At 37.2% G+C, this 21,567-nt stretch overlaps 1 protein-coding gene across 1 annotated transcript in view; it reads right to left on the bottom strand.

The window, feature by feature from the left end:
- CPEB2 (cytoplasmic polyadenylation element binding protein 2) overlaps positions 1–21,567 on the bottom strand; it is a 59,507-nt gene that overhangs the window by 26,711 nt on the left and 11,229 nt on the right. The window contains 2 exon segments of the mRNA XM_036420283.2: positions 2,656–2,706; positions 20,333–20,423. Coding sequence (XP_036276176.2) covers positions 2,656–2,706; positions 20,333–20,423 — 142 coding nt within the window.

Consider the following 21,567-nt stretch of genomic DNA (forward strand, 5'->3'; position numbering starts at 1 on the left):
TTATTAATCAACTGTAAAATAGGTAAATCTCTGACATACTAAAGTGTAGTAATTTAAGAAGCAGCTCTATGTATGAAGATCTACACTTTATTCAAACAGTCAATAATATTTAATAGTAAATTACCATAGGTAGAGGCTTATTATTAACATAATTTCCACATTTCTCAGGGAGACAATATGTTAAAAATATAGTTGAATTACAAGCTGTTACAAACTAGCTCAAAAAATTTCCCCTTATGTTTTAGTGCCCTTTGCCTACTTTTCTCTTCAATAAATCTTGATGTCTAAAAAAATCCATTTAAATTTTTAATATTCAAATGCTTCTTTATCCTATACATATACCCAATTTTCTGAATCTTGCTTCCCCCCAAGGATCTCAAATGAGCAAAATGTTTTCTCTTTGAATAAAATTGTCTCTGCTGCCCTAAAGATAATTTAATGTCCTAGTTTCATGATCTTTTATCTGCACATTCTCTTACCAGAAAAAGTTAAAAATTTCCAGGATGTTTAACTGTATTGAGAATGTACTGTGGCCATAAAGTGGCAGACTATGAAGACTGCTCACATGATTAAAAAAATACATTTGCCCACAAGATGCAACTCTTTCCTGAAATAAAATATGCTTGTTTCTACTATATGATGAAACATTTTCAATCTAACATCTACTTTATTTAGAAACATTTAAGCAACTGATTAAATAAATTAGTTTATGTTTAGTGTAAACAAAAGTGTAAGTTGTAAAAAAGAGTTCAGCAACTAAGCCCTTTGTTCACACATAACTGACGTATTCTAATGTGATTACAATGTACTTCTAAATCATCCTAGTTTATTACACATTTAACAATCTAAGAACATCTGTGAATGATCTAACTGATTACCTCAGATGAATTTTCCTTCAGATGGATTTTGACAGCTCATGTGAAACATTTGTAAATTCAAAATTTTCAACTGAATTGCTTTGTTTAGAAGTTAATATAGAAACGTGAATGATCTTTATTATGACCAAGAATATTTTTAAAAGTGTTTAAAGGACGACTAATATATAAATAATTTATTGTCACCTAAATCTATCATTATTTTATAATTCAAGCCACAGGAATGAGAAAAATTATCTATTTTTGATTTTATAAAGTCAGTTTTAATAATATAAGTCAGTGTTTCCCAAACTTTTGACATATATGTACCCCTTCTATAATTTTCGTAACACTGAGTACCCTTCATACTCAAGAGAACGAAGAATTAGGCACAGCTAAGCACGGTGCAGTGCATATCCCCACCAAACTCCGGTGCAACGCGTACCCCCACCAAACTCTTCCCGTACCCTGGGGGCTCACGTACCACACTTTGGGAAACAGTGAATAGTTATAGATTTAAAGGTTAGTGACAAGCTACTCAAATAATGTTGTTTTTTAATTCTGTGGTAGAAAAACAGTTGAATGAAGTCCTGGAATGTAATTTCTAGTACCAGAAGGTCAAAGTCTATGTAACACTGCGATTCATGATTCACTGGATTCATAAACTTGGCCTAGTGGACTGTTTTGAGGTCTAGGGTGGATGTGGCTTCAGCGTAGAGCGCACAGTCTGGCCCCAGAGATAGGACCTTGACAGTTCTACCTCTAACTGTGCTTACACCTTCACTGATAGATAACTCAGTGCTCAGACTAGGCTGACGTGTGGAGGGCAACTCAATACATCATGGTCAAACACAATGAACCAATCACCGTATCAAACGCTTCAGTTACTCTTTCATTACAAAATCCACTCCACCTTGACAATCTCCCAGGTAGCCTGGACTTTATTTCCGCCTTTCTGCTTCTAGAATAGTCTTCACTTAACATTGGTGCACATGGTCTAGCCTTACAGTGGCCTTTTTTCAGCATCTGTCCTCCAACTTCATAGCCATCTTTTTTCAACTAAGGTTTAGTTGAAAGCCATTCTAATGATATAATTATGTATTTTTAAAGTAAATACTATCTCTATTATTACTTCTTCCTATTTCCTGCTCATCACCCACCTTCTGATTTAAAAATACCTTTCTGAAGGATATTTTAATCTTTCATGCTAACTCCCACAGTCATGAATGTGTTAAGTACTATAACTCTCTGAATACAATGTTTGTCTAACAGAAAGCAAAGTTCAATGAAAGTTTATTCTTTTTCTAACTTTGGTGAATTTCACATTGTAAAAGTTCTATTAATATTTAGAATAAATATAGTATAACCACCATCTTTATAAAATCACCAGAATAGTTTTTAGTTGAACATTAACAGAATGCTATAGCAATAACAAATTCTATATATTTGCAAACATCACCTCATTTAATTCTCCTAATAATTTTATTCCCATGGTCACAGAAGTTACTTCATTAAGGTTACTCCCATTGCCTGGAAAGCCAATATTCACACTCCGGACTGTCTCCAAAGACTGTGGTCACTGAATTAAGTCATAGTATCATAAGTATACTTCAATGGTGGCTTTACCAGCCAGAATAGACTGAAACACCCAATTCTGCTTTCTGAACACAAAGTGTTGTAGCTTTATTTTTATACCTATAATGTGACTAACATATAGAATAGAATAGGTTTAGAGAAAGGCATTCAACCATCTTTATTTATCAACTGGAAAAATAAAATAAAATGATTTCATACAACTTACCATTTAACATCAACAGATTGTCAGTTCCTGGATGCGGATAGCTCAATCGACCTTTAAAAAGACAGGAAAGTATGAACATTATTGAGGTATTTGCAAATTAAAAAAAAGAAAGGGGCATAAGAGGAAAATTATTGAACACAGTATATTTCTTAAGGATTAAAAAGGTAATGTTTAACTCAAAGTACATTAACTAAAATGATCCTTGAAAGTTGAAAACAAAAACAGTTAACCTACTTCCTAGATCATAAAGCACAATGAGATTTGGAAAAAAATCCTTATAGAACGAAATCTATTTATTTTGAAATGCAAAAACAATGTAGACATTCTAGTCTTTCAAACTTAATAGAATATGTGATAATTTCTTAATATTACAATGTAATTTTATTTTTCTAAAAATAAAATTTGAAAAAATATAATTTATATTTTTAAATAAAAAATCTGATTATTAAAATAATTAACAGTAAAAAGTCATGATAACTTGCCATTTAATTCAATATCATTTTATTTATTTATTTTTTAAATATATATTTTATTGATTTTTTACAGAGAGGAAGGGAGAGAGAGAGAGAGAGAGCTAGAAACATCGATGGGAGAGAAACATCGACCAGCTGTCTCTTGCACACCCCCTACCGGGGATGTGCCCGCAACCAATGTACATGCCCTTGACCGGAATCGAACCTGAGACCTTTCAGTCCGCAGACCGATGCTCTACCACTGAGCCAAACCGGCTTCGGCTCAATATCATTTTATATAGTTGTTTTTAAAGAAGTTTAATGAAAATGTCTTAGAAGTATTATTACAGATATTGGAAATCTAACTTGTTTTAAGTTTAAAGATGATATAAAAATAAAAATATAAAAAATGAAAATAGTAAGGCTTAGCAGCATAATAGCATAGTATATTTCCTTTGAGTCATTCTTCACTTAGGAGTTTTGCATTACTAAATGCAGAAAGGACAACAGTATATATTAAAAAAAAAAAAAAGGTATACATAAACATACTGTAGTTTATCCAGCACTTTTACAATCTAGCTTGTTTGGTGAAATGCCAACAGTGAGGATAATCACTGTTTTTAGTTCATTAAAATATAGGGCTTTTCTCTAACACTTAAATCTCTGATAGACTGTGTAAGAGATACATTAAAATCCATTTAGAAATCTGCTAAAAATGAAATGTCTGTGAGATTGCTTTTTAGCAACTTTCAGCGCAGTCCCTTTAAAAAAAACATCACTGGGACCTGGAGAGCATTATGCTGAGCGAAATAAGCCAGTTAGAGAAAGACAAGCATTACATGATCCATCATATGTGGAATGTAAAGAACAAAATTAACTGATGAACAAAATAGATCCAGAGACATGGAAGCATGGAACAGACTGCTGAATCTGAGGAAAGGAGGGTGTGGGTTGGGGGAAAGAGATCAAAGAACTTGTGTGTATTTATGTCTAACCCATAGACACAGACAATAGGGTGGTGAAGGCCTGGAGCAGAGGGCGTGGGCAGGCTAGAAGGGGTCAATGGAGGAAAAAGAGGACATACATAATTCAACAATAAAAATTTAACAAACAAACAAATAAGGAAAAAAGACATTATAACAAATAACGTATTGCCACCAGAAGGGTGCCCATAAATATCTGAAGGGAATTGACGTGATCAGCAAGGAGTACAGATAAACTGCATTACCCTTCACTACCCCTGCAAACACTCTACATTTCTGGGTCCTTTATTCTGTCAAAATATTCCATAGAAGACAAATCGTAAAGGTGTCACTCTAACAGCATAGAAATATGTCTATTGTGATAGCTTAGAATGTACAGACAGCAGACCTTTCCTAACAGTATTCCAATAGCGTGGAACATTACCTTGAAGTATCATAGCTTATTTTGGAAATACGCCTATTTTTAAACATCTTGTTGCAGATGAGTAAATTTAGAGAACAATATAAAACTACAAAAAAATTACGTTATTTCTGACTTGAGAATGAATATCAATATGAAAGTGGCAACCTGTGTTGCTGTTCTGTATAACAGGTTCATTAAGTCTTGCACACTGACAGTGTGTAGGAGGCTGAGAATACAAATATGCAAAATATACAGTCTTCCCTTATGTGCTTATAATGTAATAGTGAAGACGGACACAAATGTACAATTTCAATAAAATCTGCCAAATGTGAAAAGAGTTATGCACAGTATCTCATATAATGAACAGCTAATATGCAAATGGTCATCATGCCCTCACGCCAGGGCCAGGGGACCTGAGGCTGCACCAGCCACCTGGTGGGGCTTAACTGGGGACCTGAGGCTGCCCCTTATGCCCCCCCGCACCGGTGGGGCTTGACTGGGGTGGGGCCAGCCGGGTCTGGGTCTCACACAACTTCAAGGCGCACACAGGTGGGCGGGGACTTGACTCTGGGTCCCGCGAGAGATTTTCATGTACATTTTACTAATTTTCTTTCATCTTTGACAGTTCTATTATAGAGAAAAGGCAAATAGCAATATTAAAATATTTCCTCTAATTTAAATTCCCTGTTAATATGTATGAATTTTGTGCACCAGACCACTAATGCTATATAAAATCCCCCACATAGGTATTTAACCAAGAGCAGGGATTCAAGCAAAACTCCCTGGAAAAAGTAAATTGAACAAAGCCTTAACCTTGTTCCATTAAAAAAAAACAACAACAACAACAACAACAAAAAAAAAACACCAAAAAACAAAAAAACAACCACCAAAAAATCAAAACAAAAAACAACACTAACTTTCAACTGCCACATAATTACCATTGAACAGATTCATTGTTCACTTTATTTATCCCAAGACACAGATAAGATATTTTCATTGCTAATAGTTTTTGACTTCTTGGACTTAAAAGGCACACATGTGCAAAGTTCAAAAGACAGCTATCTATTGTATTTACAAATGCATAGATACTTGTGTATATGTTCTCAAACATAGATCTCAAAGCAGGAAAATTTCTCAACATAATAAAATACTCCAAAATGAAAGAAAGAAATTTAGACTACGTTAAAATTATACAATTACTTTTTCTTTACTTCAGTAAAACTACATCTTTACAAGTTAACTTTTAAAGTTACATTTTACCTAGGATCATTTCAAATTACTTTCACCAAAAACTTGCCAACTGATAATAACTAACATTGAGGGCTTGTGCCAGAAGCTTTTCTAAGTTCTTCACAAGCAGGGATTTAGCTCTCACAACAATCTATGAGTTAGGTGTTACGATCTTCCCACTGAAGATGAAGACACTGTCCCACAAAAGATGAAATCACTTGCCCAAGCTACACCTGTCAGGTAGCTCTGGCAGGACTCCAACCCTGACAACTTGGCTCACACTCTTAATCACTATCTTAGAATGATTTCCTAGGTGGTGATGTAATTCAAAAGACGGTGTATATGCTTAGCTATAGGAAAAATTCAGCCATTAAAAGAAGTCACAGAATTGTCTATAGTATATTAGATAACATACTTCAATATAGGTAAAAATACATTGCTTCTCCCTATTATCCAAAAGCCGGTGGTGCAGACCAGTAAATTGTACACCAACACCTGTTCCTGTGAATAGCAGGACCCCAAAATGCCTAGAGTAAAAATCTATGTTTCTCAGCCATCCTTGAAGTTACATGTGTCCATGTATGTAAAATCTGGCCAATGAGATGTAAAGCAGAATTGGAATGAATAGTTTCAGGGAAGATATTCCCTTTCCTTCACTTTTTCCTGGTTGCTGGAAAGATGAGATGGCTAAACTAAAACAGCCACAATGTATTATGAGGCAGAAGCTGGGTGTTATGGATAACAGAATCAGACAGAAGGTGCCTAGATCCATGAAAATCACCACAACACTTCTAAGAGTCCTATGTTTATGTAAGAGAAATTTCTATTTTATTTAAGCCATTTAAGAGGTTTTTGTTTGTGTTTTGTTGTTGTTGTTGTTGTTCCAGAAGAACCTAATCTTAAAACAGTCTTCTATTGATAGTAATAAATTTGGTCAAATTGCTTATTATTGTGAAAATGTCATAATGTATAATTGTATAATAGTTTTAACAAACCTATAAATAATAAATATATTACCCCCTGACACTTCTTTTACATTGATATTGTGAAATTTAAAATAAGTAATTTTGAAAAACTATGTATTTATTTTTAGGTGTCAGTGAATAGGACCTACAGTATCTTAAAATTATCTTATTAGTCTATTTAATAATAATGTGTATAATACATACTCATGATATATAATTCATGTTAACTATTTTTAGATGTATATTTGAGCAACAAAAACAGAGAAATTGACAAATGTCTGCATATAAGTTATCACATATAGACAAGTTGTCAGTTACTAAAATTTTAACAAAGAATTTTAAAAAATATATTTAAGTCAGGCCATTTAGAGAATGAGTTCTTTCTCTAAAACAATTGCAGTCAATTTTTTTTAATAGTGATGATAAAATAATAAAATTTCTTATACCACTTTTTTGGATTTAAACCTTTTAAAATTGTAGAAATGTGAAGTAAAAAGAATGCAAATGAAGCCAAACACTTCCCTAACATCCTTTATAGCAAAGAGGTAATATGCAAATTGACCATCACTCCAACACACAAGATGGCCACACCCATGTGGACAGAAGATGGCCACCACAAGATGGCTGGCAGGGGAGGGTAGTTGTGAACAATCGGGTCAGCAGGTAAGGGCAGTTGGGAGGGACCAGGCTGGGAAAGGAGGGAAGTCAAGGGTAACTGGGCCACAGAGAAGGGCAGTTAGGGGAGACCATGCTGGCCAAGGAGGGCAGATGTGGGGGACCAGGCCTGCAGGGGAAGGCAGTTGGGGGAAACCAGGCCTGTACCGGAGGGCAATGGCAGCGAACAAGCTGGCAGGGGAGAGAAGTTAGGGATGACAGGACAAGCAGGGGAGGACAGTCGGGGGTGACCAGGCCTGCAGGGGAGGGCAGTTGGGCGGGACAAGGCCTTCAGGAGAAGGCAGGTAGGGGTGACCAGGCAGGCAGGGGAGGGCAGTTAGGGGGGCAACTGGGCCGGCAGATGGGAGCAGTTAGGAATCAATCAGGCTGGCAGGGGAGTGGTTAGGGATAATCAGGAAGGCAAGTGGTTGGAAGCCAGCAGTCCTGTATTGCAAGAGGGATGTCCGACTGCCCATTTAGGCTTGACCCCACTGGTGGGATTGGGCCTAAACGGGCAGTCGGACATCCCTCGAGGGGTTCCAATTGGAAAAGGTGTAGGCTGAGCTGAGGGACATATACACACCCTGCTCCCGTGCATGAATTTCGTGCACTGGGCCTCTAGTCTCTTCTTATTTGTAAAACTTCAAGCTGAAAGCATCTAATAACAGGAATATATATGTTTGATGAAGCATCACCTTATATCTCTTCCTGGATATCATATTTTCTTGGTTCTCTTCTTACCAGCAGCTACTCTTTAAGTCTTCTTTGCCCTATCCTCCTCTTCTCAACTGTTTAATATTGAACATGTGGTCTCTTTCTACATGTCTTCCGTAGGTGATATCATTACCAAAACTGCATTCATCACCTCTAAGCAGAGGAGTTCCACATGTATACCTCTACCTGCAACCTTCCTACCTCCACCCCACATCAGTCAATAGCACTATCTTCCATCTGGATGCTCATCCCAAAACCTTGGGTTAATTTTACCTCACTTTGTCTAATTTGTATACAAATCTATCACCAAATCCTGCCTGCTCTATTATCAACACAGACCCAAATCTGATTGCTCTTTACCAGCTCCATTTCCCTAGCTCAAGCCATTTCATCTCTTCACAGTCTATGTGATCCTTTTTATAAGTGAGCTGATCTTGCTCTCTTGCTCAAAACCCTCCCTCCTTAGTTGGGTCGGCAACTAAGTAATTGCGGGTTTCACACATATATGGCTTCAGTTGAATTTTTAGGTTTGCAGACGTAGTACAAATGTAAAACACATTTTGTTATTTGATAGTTGGCTATTCAGCTGTTAATCAGTAAAAAAAGTTTTTTGATCTGTTTTGTAGTTTTCGTTTGGCGTTCGTTGAAAAAATGGAAAATCAAAAGGAACATTTTCGTCATATTTTGCTTTTTTATTTCCGCAAAGGGAAAAACGCATCGCAAGCTCATAAAAAGTTATGTGCTGTTTATGGTGACGAAGCCTTAAAAGAACGGCAGTGTCAAAATTGGTTTGCCAAATTTCATTCTGGTGATTTTTCACTCAAAGATGAAAAACGCTCTGGTCGTCCAGTTGAAGTTGATGACGCCCTAATCAAAGCAAATCAATTCGGACTGTCACAGTACAACACGTGAGATTGCAGAGAAGCTTCATGTATCACATACATGCATTGAAAATCACTTAAAACAACTTGGCTATGTTCAAAAACTCGATACATGGGTTCCTCACGAACTGAAAGAATCACAGTTAACGCAATGCATTAGCAGCTGCGATTTGCTAAAGAAACGTAATGAAAATGATCCATTTTTAAAACGACTGATAACTGGCGATGAAAAATGGGTTGTTTACAACAATATCAAGCGGAAAAGATCGTGGAGCAGGCCAGGTGAACCAACTCAAACAACATCAAAAGCTGATATTCATCAAAAGAAGGTTTTGTTATCAGTTTGGTGGGATTACAAAGGAATTGTCTACTTTGAACTCTTACCACCCAACCGAACGATCAATTCTGATGTCTACATTGAACAACTAACGAAATTAAACAATGCAGTTGAAGAAAAGCGGCCCGAATTGACAAATCGAAAAGGTGTTGTATTCCATCATGACAATGCAAAGCCACACACATCTTTGGTCACTCGGCAAAAATTAATGGAGCTTGGTTGGGATGTTTTGCCACATCCACCATATAGTCCTGACCTTGCACCATCTGATTACTTTTTGTGTCGATCTTTACAAAACTCCTTGAATGGTAAAAATTTCAATAATGATGATGATGTCAAATCGTACCTGATTCAGTTTTTTGCTAATAAAAACCAGAAGTTTTTTGAACGTGGGATTATGATGCTGCCTGAAAGATGGCAAAAGGTCATTGATCAAAATGGGCAATACATTACAGAATAAAGTTATTTAGTTCCATGAAAAAATTCTTTGATTTTCTTTAAAAAATCCGCAATTACATAGTTGCCGACCCAAGTTGTAGAATAAATATCTGGCTCTTCACCCTCTACCATTCAGACACACTAGCCTCTTTGCCATTCCTCAAACATGCCAGTCACATTCCCATGTCAGGGTCCGAATATTTCTTCTTCTTTTTACATAAAATGCAAAGATATGACCAAAACTTGCACCTTTCACTAAATTCTGGTCATTAAGAGATGCCACCTCAGACCATTTTATCTAAAACAGCAACTTTTTTTTCTCTCCCTTGTCACTATGACTTTTCTTCACATCACTGGTTCTTTTTGTCTCTATCCTTCATTAAAACAGAAGATCCATAAGGGAAGGACTATGTATTTTTATTTTCCTCAACTACATCTCTACCATCTAAAACAGAGCCTCGTGCATAACAGCCTCTCAAACATTTGTTAATGGATGAATGAAATATCATCCCATTATATGAAACGTGAGCTCAATCAAAATCACAGTACCTGAAGATATTTTTACGTAAGGCACAGAAAGTATATTCTCTAAGGAAATGGAAATATTACAGAACAAGTTTTTATCAGTTCATTATAAATCTAAGTATGGGGAGAAGAGGGAAAACAAGTTCTGTTCTTTCTTCTTTGTCAAGGTAAAATTTCCCCTTCTCTATAACAATTTTCTTTAATGTAGCCAAAAAATGATCTCCAAATTCAGTTCATGATGCCAACCGATTCCTCGTTAGTGATTAAAAAAAAAAAAAGTGCTAGAGAACACTTCCATCCATTCTGCCAATTCCTTTTCTTAATTAAATGTATTAGGGTTACACTGGTTATACAGATTTTAAGTATGCAGTTCTATGATCCATCATCTGTATATTGCATTGTGTATCCATCACACAAAAATAAATCTTCCTCTGTCACCATATATGTGACCCTCTTTACCCTTTACTAAGACCTCTCCCTCCCCTCTGGTAAAATCATATTACATTGTAGAAGGGTAAAATCATATTAATAAGCAATGGCCAATCAAAATTGCCAATGGCAGTATAAACTGGCATAAAACAAAAATTAGTTGGCAATATATGCCTACAGTTTTAAAATCAATTGTATTAAGTATTTTATGAAAATAAGTACAAAAACAGCTTAATAAATTTTATTTAAAATTTTGAAATAACTAAATGTCTAACTGTAGGGGAACGGTTATACAAACCATTTCACATGCATGTTAATGATTTTTTAAAATTCTAAATAAATGTTGAAAAATATGAATTATTTTGGAAAATGTATAATCATTCAGCCAACAGTTTACTAAGCCCCTTTTATCTGCGTGACATTTTGACAGATGTTGATCAAGATAAAGCCAAAGCAGATGTTGTCATTGGTCCCATGAACAATATATCCTGTGGAAGATCTGGAAGCTGTGAGCATGTATGGTTGAGTGGTAACTGTCTTTGTAGACCAGAATTTACTGAAAACACTGAAACCTAAACTGGTGTGTGCAAGGGGAGACTTTCAAGAAACAAGCCATTTCCTGTAGCAGAGACCTAGGAAAAGACTCAGAAATATGAGGCTCTGGATATCACTAAGTATAGATGTGGGAAGGCTGAAGACTGCTTGTTAGTTTTCACCTGAATGAGGCACACATAGCCTCTTCTTGGCTCTTCTAAGAAAAGCCTACAGCTCCCAGGAGGAATGGAAACCACATGTCCGGGTCCTTTCTCAGACCAAAAGGAAAGACTGAGACACAGACACTGTGAGAGTTCCATCTGACTGGCTTACAAGCAGTGTTCACTACTAAACCCCAACTGGGTATATCAAACTTCCAATCATCACTTTTGTCTTTTCTTTAAATGTGAATAGCAAAGAATCATAAGATATTTGATGAAAGCCTCCAACATGAGCAACCCCCAAACAAACAAACAAACAAACACAAACAGAAAAGAGGAACTTAGAAGAAAAATAAACCACACAAGGATCTGGAAAAATAATCTTCCAACATACAGTGTTTAAAGATAGACGTTACAATGAAATAAGGTAAAAGAAGAAGAATGACAAAGTCCTAAGAATATTTTTAAAGAGGATCTTAAAAGGTCAGAGAAAAATTTTAACTGAAAAAAAAAACCAAAAAACAACTTATAGAAGGATTGAAAAATAAGACATGAGGAATTCACTCCAAAAGCAAAACAACAGAAGATAAAGCAACAGAAAACAGAAATCTGACAATGAGAACAGGCAGTTTAGAGTTGAAGAACAGGAATTACATAAAGAGGTAATATATAATACAAGGAAATAAATTATCACAGAAATACCAAAGTTTTTAAGAAGAAAATTACTGTTGAATTAAAAGTTGACCACAACATGCATCAGAGGAAATAAAACAAAGAAATAAAAGGAAGGAAGACAGGCAGGCAGAGCCTTCTACCCCCAACCCCTCTCCAATCAGACACTAAAAGACCCATATAGTTCATTTATATAAAACTTCAGAACCACAGGCATGAAAATATCCTGAAATAGTTTCCAGAATGAAAAGCAAAATACTCAAAAACACAAAACGAACCACCACCATACAAGTGGACAGGTTTCAGATGATATTATATTATATGATAGTAGCTGAATATAGCGAAGATTTGTTCTTCCAGAGTATATAGGACTTTTATTATTTTTAAGTTTATTTTCTGACTACAAAAGTGGTATTTATTCATTAAAGGACATCTAAAAAAGGATAGAAAAAAAGTTTTTAAAATTATAATTCTACAGTTCCACAAAGTAAAATAACCATGTTTGATATTTTTGGTATATACTTTTATAATCTTTTCTTTTTCTATTTTTATGATTAAGATATGCCCCAGTATTCAAATCTGATTTCCCTCCAACCTACTTAACTTAAAAAATGTGTTAAAAATTATATGTTTATAGGCTAAAAACTTATATAGTGCCATATGGCTTATATAACAAACAATAGAAGTCTTCTCCCTCATTCTGCACTTCTGAGTATCCTTCATTAGAGGTAGCCACCTGCAATTTTTTTTTTTTTTTACTGATTCTTCATGTCACTATCTGTAAGTGATATGCCTATGCTTTCTGTTTCCTACATTTTCAGTATTATCAGTTAACTGTCTAATTTGACTTACCTATCCCCTAACACTTTCTCTGCTTTGTGTTCTCAAAATGATTATAGAACCATTTTTTTTTTTTAAATTAGGAGGCATGCCCTAACCAGTTTGGCTCAGTGGATAGAACATTGGCCTGTAGACTCAAGGATCCCAGGTTCATTTTTGGTCAAGGGCATGTATGTTGGTTGCAGGCATATACTCAGTGGGGAGTGTGCAGGAGGCAGCTGATTAATGTCTCTCTCATCTATGTTTCTAACTCTCTGTAAAAAATCAATAAAATATATTTAAAAAATAAATTAGGAGGCATGCTACTGTGACAATGCAAATAACATTCATAGATGAACCATATATCTATACTAATAAAGAGCTAATATGCTAATGGTCGGGATACCTTAATGAGTATGACCAGGTCATTAGCATATTAGCTGGGGCATTGTTCAGGAATCAGGGTGGAACTGGGGAGGCTCCCGCAGGAGGTAGGACCATCCTGTTCCAGGGAGGGTAGGGGTGAGAGCCCCTGGCGCCCCCTCACCAGTCCTTCACCACCCACCGCTCACTCTGAGTGCCCACCTGCCAGGGAAGGAGCACTGCACAGCAGGTTGGGGGCTTCCACGCTTTCCTCTGGAGCCAAGATGGGGCGAAGCTGCCACATTGCTCTGGAGATGGGGCAGAAGTGAAGCAGGGAGGTGCCCAGAGAAGGCGGGACCAGCCTGAGGCAACTTGAGGGACTGGGGCGAGGCTTGAAGCAGCCAGAGAAGGCCAAAGGGTTTGGGGGCTGGGCCAGGTGCACTGGAGCTCTGCCTGGACAGGTTTGGGTGTCAAGGCAGGATTGCGGGTGGGTGGCAGCACTGAGCTATTTCGTGTACTGAGCTCCTAGTGTTTTATACTATACCACAGAAATTTTCAACTGATATGCTGCAAGAATTTTTAAAACATGAAATACCTGACTATTTAGTCAGGGGCACTGGCCTCTCTTCCCTTAGATCAGTGGTCGGCAAAACGTGGCTCCCAAACCACATGTGGCTCTTTAGCACCTTGGCTCTTCCACAAAATACCAAGTACGGGCATGCATGTACAGGGTGATTCACACTTCATGGTCCATTTACAGAAGTTGGTTTTTAGCCTGGATGAGTCTATTTCAAAAAAGTGGTTCTAATGCCGAGCCACACTCAAGGGGCCAAAGAGACACATATGGCTTGTGAGCTGTGGTCTGTCAACCACTGTGTTAGATAATAAACAAACAAACAAATAAGTAACAACTGCCAACACAATAGCTGTCTACTGTGAATGAGTCAAAATTATACCTATTATGTCAGATCAGCAAAAAATATATTTCTTGGTGTGTGCATAATTTTATTAGTTTATGTGTGCCATGAGAAGGAAAAATGTGAAAATCGCTGCTATAACACAGTCTTTTTCATGTAACTGTTACTCCTGGAATTAATCATTGTTTCTTGTTAAGCACTTGTCACTAATTCATCCCAAAATTTAGTAGAACTCTAAAACTTCTCTCTATACATGAAAATGAAAAAATATCAAAGGCATTATTTTGGAGCTCTCTATAACTGTTATTTTGATAAACACGCTCTGAAAGTTGAGAACCACTGTCCAGCTCAAAAGTTCATAAGTCTAAAATGTAAGTTCACATAAAGAGACTTTCATAAACTCATACAAGTTATTTTGTGATTCAAATATTAAGTTCAGGTGAAGAGAATCAGAGGAAAAAGAAAAGTGTAAAGAAAGAGGAAAAACTATTTAGTACTACCACAACAATTTAGCAACTTAGAAAAAGAAGTATTCCTTGTTTTCTCAGGGATTGTTTTCTGTCAAAATTATACAGAAATTCTTACTCCAGAAGCCTTGGAAATAGGTGGTGAGCAAATGAAGTAATAAAAATGAAGCTAGATATAAAAAACACACACAGTCAATAAAAAGTTTTAAAAGCATCCACTTCTGAACATTTGTTGGCATAAAATCAAGCTCTAAATTGTTTTTCCTGAATTACTTTTAATTACTCAAGGAACACTGGTAATGGCATTGTGACTTGCCGAGACTGATCATCCCAAGAACTGTTATATAAAATGCATTTCAACTTATAATGTTCAGTCAACCCTTATGAGCTAAAATTAATTTTTTTTGTTTGCCCTTATACTTTTAGCAAGGGGAAAGTAATTTTTGGTAAAAATGCTTACACAGTAAGACCATTTTACAAACTGCTGAGAGCAGGGAGAGAAGAGCGTTTAACAATAATCTTTGTCTCATTCTTTTGTATGAAGTAGAATGAATTGACACCACACATACGTAAAAGATCCCCGATTATTTAATATAGGTATGTAAAACAAAACTGCGAAGTCACAAAACTGAACTTGGCAAAGCATGATTTACTCTGACCATTAAAATAATCCATATTTATTTCTTTGAAAAGGAAAATGTTTGCAAAGAATACAGTTATCAGAAAGTGGGATGCTAATGGTAAGAAACCCCTGCGGAATAAACAAACAGGTTGGCCAGTACCACTCACACTAAGGAAAACACACAGCAGTGTGTCCATGTTCACAATCCGAAGCCCAACACACCACACACTCCGCAGGGCAGGCTGAGCAGCGTTACAACCCATCACACAGGATCCCCTAAAGGAGCTATGCCAGAACTAGTCCGCTTTCAGTTCTTCAAGTGACAAACTCCTCCATTCATCTGGTCCCTTCATCTAGCTGGCACTGTCCCTCAGTATTTTTCACTTTTGTACTGCTTAGGGCTTCAGGTCTCAGCTTTCTTACGTCACATCTAAATAAGGTATCTCATCTCTCTACTTATTATATCCCTAAGCACCTTATAATCTTAATCCATAGGATCCCTGACACTCTGAATAACTATATACACTCATAAAAGAGAAACATGCAAATTGACAGTCCCTCCACTACACCCACCAGCCAATCAGGAGTATGCAAATTAACATGACAAAGATGGTGGATTAATTTGCATATGCAGGTGCCCAGCGGCCTGGGTCCCAGAAACATCCTCAGGACCCAGGCCACTCCTAGTCTGTAGGCTCACGTGTAGGCCCTGAGCAGCTGGGGCCCTTCTGTCAGTACAGTAAGTCAGTTTTTAGACAGGCCAGTAATCTACCACTAAAGTTCTTGGGATTCCAAAGATCTGCTTGGTTGCTATTCTATCGACACTAACTCTTACCTTGAGTAGTTTATGCCTTTTCCTTCAGAAAATAACTGAATACAACTTTCCTGTTTCTGCCTCCTCCTGTGTAGAAGCCAGCATCCATGATGGCCTCCAGTGGCCCCTACTTCCTGGTCTTCACCTCTTTCAAGCAGCGGTAGACCCTTCCCCAGTTGAGCAGGACTAGTAGGATATCATGGGTGATAGTATGAGACTTCTAAAACTAGGTCATGGAAGACACTGGGGCATTCCCTTTGAGCTTTACCATTCTCTCTGGGGGAATCAAGTAACTACACTGTGAGAACACTCAGCATCCAGTCGGAGATCCACGAGGTGATGAACTTAGCTCTCTTGCCAACAGCCATGAGTGAATAATTCTGGAAAAGGGTCCTCCAGGCCCAGGCAACCCCTCAGATGACTGCAGCCTCAGCCAGCATCTTGACTGCTGCTACCTCATGAGATCCTCAGCCACAACCAACCAGCTAAACTTAGCTCCTGAATTCTAACCCACAAAAATTGTGAGTTAAATGCTTATTCTTGTTTTAAGCTGAGAAATTTAGGGATAATTTGTTATGTAGCAGTACATAACTAATATAATCTCTCATCACTTAAGCACAAAGATATTTTTCAAGAAACTTTCACCATTAGGATAAAGGGAAACAAGAAATTCATTCAAATTTTTTAACCAGCAATTCCCTTCTCCTTTTTTATTAGATCCCATAAGGAAGACGAAGTAACTGTCTGATTATTTGAAAACCCTTTTAAAAGATAAAATAAGATTCATCCTATTTTCTGGAAAAAAGAATTGCCTGTGTCAAACAGAAGACATAAATTTCTAAAAGGAAGGAGCAGATGAGATACAAGAAATGGGCTGAAGTGAAGTGCTGCCCTAAAGATCAGGGGTGGGGGAAAAGGGAAAATAAATCAAGTCCAAAACCTTGCCTTAGCAGGTTTTATTGAAGTCAATCCTCCTCCCCACCCCACAAATAAAACAACACCCATGAAATGATCAGAGTTTGGGGAGGAAGATATCTACCCTATATAATAAAGAGCTAATATGCAAATGGTCATCACGCCCTCATACCCTCATGCCATAAGGCTCAGACACTCAACACTGGGGTGAGAGAAATGGGAACCAGTCAGGCCCAAATGAGCTTGCAAAAGAGGAATGAGGACCAGTCAGGCACAAATGAGCTCGTGAGAGAGGAATGGGCACCAGCCAGGCTGCGGCCCAGGAGAAGGACAAGCCACCCCATGATCCTAGGCGCCAGCAGCTGTGCCTGCATCTGTGGCCATGGAGAGAGAAAGCTTGCCCACATCTCCCATTTCTGTTCCAGGCACTAGTGCCTGTGGCTACAGCCCAGGCAAAGCTGCCCACCCACGTTCTCATGCGGCTATAGCCAGCCCAGAAGCAGGTCCCGGGTGCGGGGCAAGGCAGAAGCAGTTAGGGGGGATCAGGCCAGCAGGGGAGTAGTTAGGGGCAATCAGGCAGGCAGGCGGAAGGGTTAGGGGTGATCAGGCAGGAAGGCAGGTTTAGCAGTTAGGAGCCAGTAGTCTTGGATTGCAAGAGGCAGTCAGACATCACCCAAGAGGTCCCGGATTGAAGAGGTTGCAGGCTGGGCTGAGGCCCTCCCCACCACCTCCCCCCACCTGTGCATGAATTTCATGCACTGGGCCTCTAGTACATATATAAAAGCATAATATGCAAACCAACCAGACGGTAGGTAGAATGACCAGTTGGCTATGACATGCAGTGATCACCAGGGGGCAGACACCCAATGCAGGAGCTGCCCCAGCCTGCCAGCCAACCCGCCAACCTCTATGTCCCTCCCTGCTGCCACAGGCTCCAATAGCCCAATGGGGAACAAGGAACAGGGGGTGGGTGGCAGCAGACACAGGTGGAGCCGGGGCCCCCATCGCCATGCCTGTTATCCCACACACAGAGGGCAACTGGCGGCAGAGTGACAGGGGTATGAGGCTGGCTGCCAGCAACTGGGAAAGATTGTTCCTGATTGCATGCCAGGCCTACGGACCCTACCTGGGCACGAATTTTGTGCACTGGGCCTCAAGTATAACATGATACCAGAAGCTAGTCAAGTCTACCTATGCAGGTGAGAAAAGCAAGAAAAAATTTCAAGTGGCAGCACTTGGGTATTAATATTGTTTGAATAGGTATATGATGCCAATTTACAGAAGTGCCAGACTTACTTCCCTATTCTATGCACAAAAGGTTTCTCAATTTTTTTTTGGTATTTTTATTTCCTTTCATAATAAATGTGAAACATAAAATTCTCCAATTAGAAACAGATTTGATTGCTAATGGTAGTGGTGAGCATGTTTTGCCCATTCACGTGGTCAGCAATAATTTTTCTAACAAAAGAATTTTGAATTTGAGATTTTATTTTATTTATTAAATTCAACTTAGCTTTGCATTGTTTCCATTTCCTTTTACAGTCTTTCTAGGTTCCCTTCACTTTTATCATAACACAGGCTAGAGCACAAGAAAGACTGAGATAATTAATAGTGCAGCAGAGAATGTTTTCTCTGAACATCTTCAAAAGGCCTTTTCAAATAAGACAGGGAAACAACAACAAAAACTTCATTATCCTTTGGTAATAATTAATGTTGGCTTTATATTGTATTAATTTCCAAGAGTTTTCTTTCTAGATAGGCAAGGGAATTGAAATTCTTCATAGTAAGCAGCCACTGGATTCTATTATTAAACAGTGGATCCAAGACAAATTGTTACTGGAACTGTCAACATAACAGTGAAAAATAACAAGATCCTCAATACTGTACAAAGATTTAAAAAAAACTACATTAAATTTTGGTTAAAGCAAAGAAAATACCCACTCAGAACAAAGTACAATTGTCTTTATTCATTTAAGAGAATTACCATTGCCACATGTTGTCAACAATCACTAATGATTCCTTGAGCTTCTCAAGCTCCTTACTAATAAAGTAGAAAAACCAGAAACCCCCTTACAAGCAAAATCCAGAAACAAAACAAAAATGTTTAGATATCTAATATTGCCAAGTCAGCTCTGAATGCCCCCCTTTCCACCCTCCCCCCCCCTTCCCCCTTGCTGCCAACACTGAAGTCTAGAGTATTAAGATTAAAATTTGTAAGGGAATTCTTACTTGGCTTTACAGAAAAACACAGAAAGCTTGCAAAGTAACTTGTGGTTTTGATTCAATGAGAGATCCTGAGGCAAACCAACCAGTTAAGCTGCTCCTGAATTGAGTCGCAGAAACTGCATGAGGTAATAAGTGCTTATTGTTGTTTTTAGCTGCTAAGTTTTGGGATGGATATTTCATTGCACAGCAATAGATAACTAATATTTCTCATCACTCAATCTCACAGTTTACTAGTTTCACCAATAATAAAAAACCAATGAGATATATTTATAAAGAAATCCAAATTAATTTACTAAAGACAAATGAAAACAAGAATGTTAATGAAACTCTTCAGCTACAGTTAGGTAACAATAAGTCTGATTATTTTCCCTCATTTGCACCAACTTTTTGAAAATCTGTTCTATATCTCAGAGAAGTATAAATATCCCCTTTCTAAACCCTATGATATGAAGTAGAAGAAAAATAAGCAAGTAAACCTAGGAAAATTCTAGGTTGGAATTACTGCGAATTGTGAATGAAAGTACTCTTAATATATTTCTGTAATTTATAGAATCCTAGAAAAGTGACTATACTATACACTTTTGTTTATTTTATTTAAATATATTTTTATTGATTTTAAAGGAAGAGGGAGGGAGTGGAGAGGGAGGGAGGGAAAGAGACACACACACACACACACACACACACACACACACATTAATGTGAGAGAAAAATCAATTGGCTGCTGAACCTACAGCCTGAGCATGTGCCCTAAGCAGGAATTGAACGCACTGTGACCTTTAGGTATACGGGAGAACAGTCAATGAACTGAGCCACTCTGGCCAGGGCTATATTATACACTTTTAGATCCATTCTTTATCTTCTGATGGACTTCCGAGTATCTCTAAATGGTAGCTTTGTCTCAAAATTTTAAGAAAAACCAAGCCCAGAGAGATGAGTTTACATTTCTCTCTATATAAATCAGCATAAATTGAAATAAGCTTCAAAGAAAAAAGTATAACATTTCACCAAGACAAGGTTCTTACTAATAGTTATCACAGAATGTATAGGTGGCACAGGTGCTACTTAGTGCTGCTCAAGCTCTAAACTTCTTTCATATAAAAATGGTAAGATAACCAGACAAATTGGTAGATGTATAGGATTTTTAAAAGTCACCTACCCTTAAGAGGATCATGCTCTGCTCTCATTATATCAATAAGCGAATTTTCCAAAGAGTGCATATTCAAACTGTCATACATTCTACTTCGATCCTAGAAGAGAAGAAAAAAAGATTGAATATAATCTATGCAATTTTTTTCACAAAGTAATCATAACTATACTATCTTAATCTTCTTACATAAAATTGAGCATATGATTGATATACTATTACAAATTAATCTGCATCCCAAGATAATATCAATAACTAAGGATCTTATAAACTACAATATTTCTTGTATCAAAGAACAATATATTTAATATATTTATTTGCAAAATCATATCAAAAGCAATCTTATTTCATATGGAATACAGTAAAATTATTTCTATTTTATCATTCTCAGCTTATAAAGATTTCTGAAATGTGATACACACAGAGCATTTTTAGCTGTTATTAAACTTCTACACTTTTCTCATATAACTAGGAAGACTGGTACTTGGGAAAAATATGTTGGGTGAAAGAATTTAATTCAATTGCACCATACTTTAAACATCTATCAAACATTGTACATTATTTGACTTAGTCGGAATTTCACAGTAATGAATGCATAAACATATACACTAAAAATCAAAGGCATGAAATACCAGTATCAAAACAAAAACTAACACATTTCCTACCTCAAGTCTCAGAACAGTCTTTTATGTCATTAGAAGTCTTGTTTGCTGAATATTTTTTAAATCCTCTCACCTTGCCTAGTAGATTCTTTAATGTTTTTTAACGTGTACAGTATTTTGCTCACTATAAAATCAATGTACTTAAACATATATAGGGAACTATCATATCACAGCAGATTCTGCCCATGCCCCCCAAATCACCCAGGAGATTTTTACCAAAATATGTCATCTCTAACTTCCATCCGTGTGTGTGTGTGTGTGTGTGTGTGTGTGTGTGTGTGTGTACATGTGCTTGTGCAAGGGAGAGGCAGGAGATTTTTATCTCTTAAACCTGGGTCCATGAGCTTCAAGGATCATGGCATATCTGAGATTCTACACAACATTCTGTATGTGCATGTCCACTCCCTTCTTTTCTGAAGAAAGGTTTATGTGATTTTCCTAAGGGGTCTACAATCCAGAGGATTAGAAGCAGTCTTTTAGAAAGCTGAAGAAAAAACATAAGCAGCTTTCCTGAGAATGTGTTGATTTGTTTATTCTACCTTGACATTTAAATTAGGGTTGTGACCTTTATAAAACTAGAGGCTG

Source organism: Pipistrellus kuhlii, unplaced genomic scaffold, assembly GCF_014108245.1.
Source record: "Pipistrellus kuhlii isolate mPipKuh1 unplaced genomic scaffold, mPipKuh1.p scaffold_m20_p_1, whole genome shotgun sequence".
Classification (NCBI taxonomy): Eukaryota; Metazoa; Chordata; class Mammalia; order Chiroptera; family Vespertilionidae; genus Pipistrellus; species Pipistrellus kuhlii.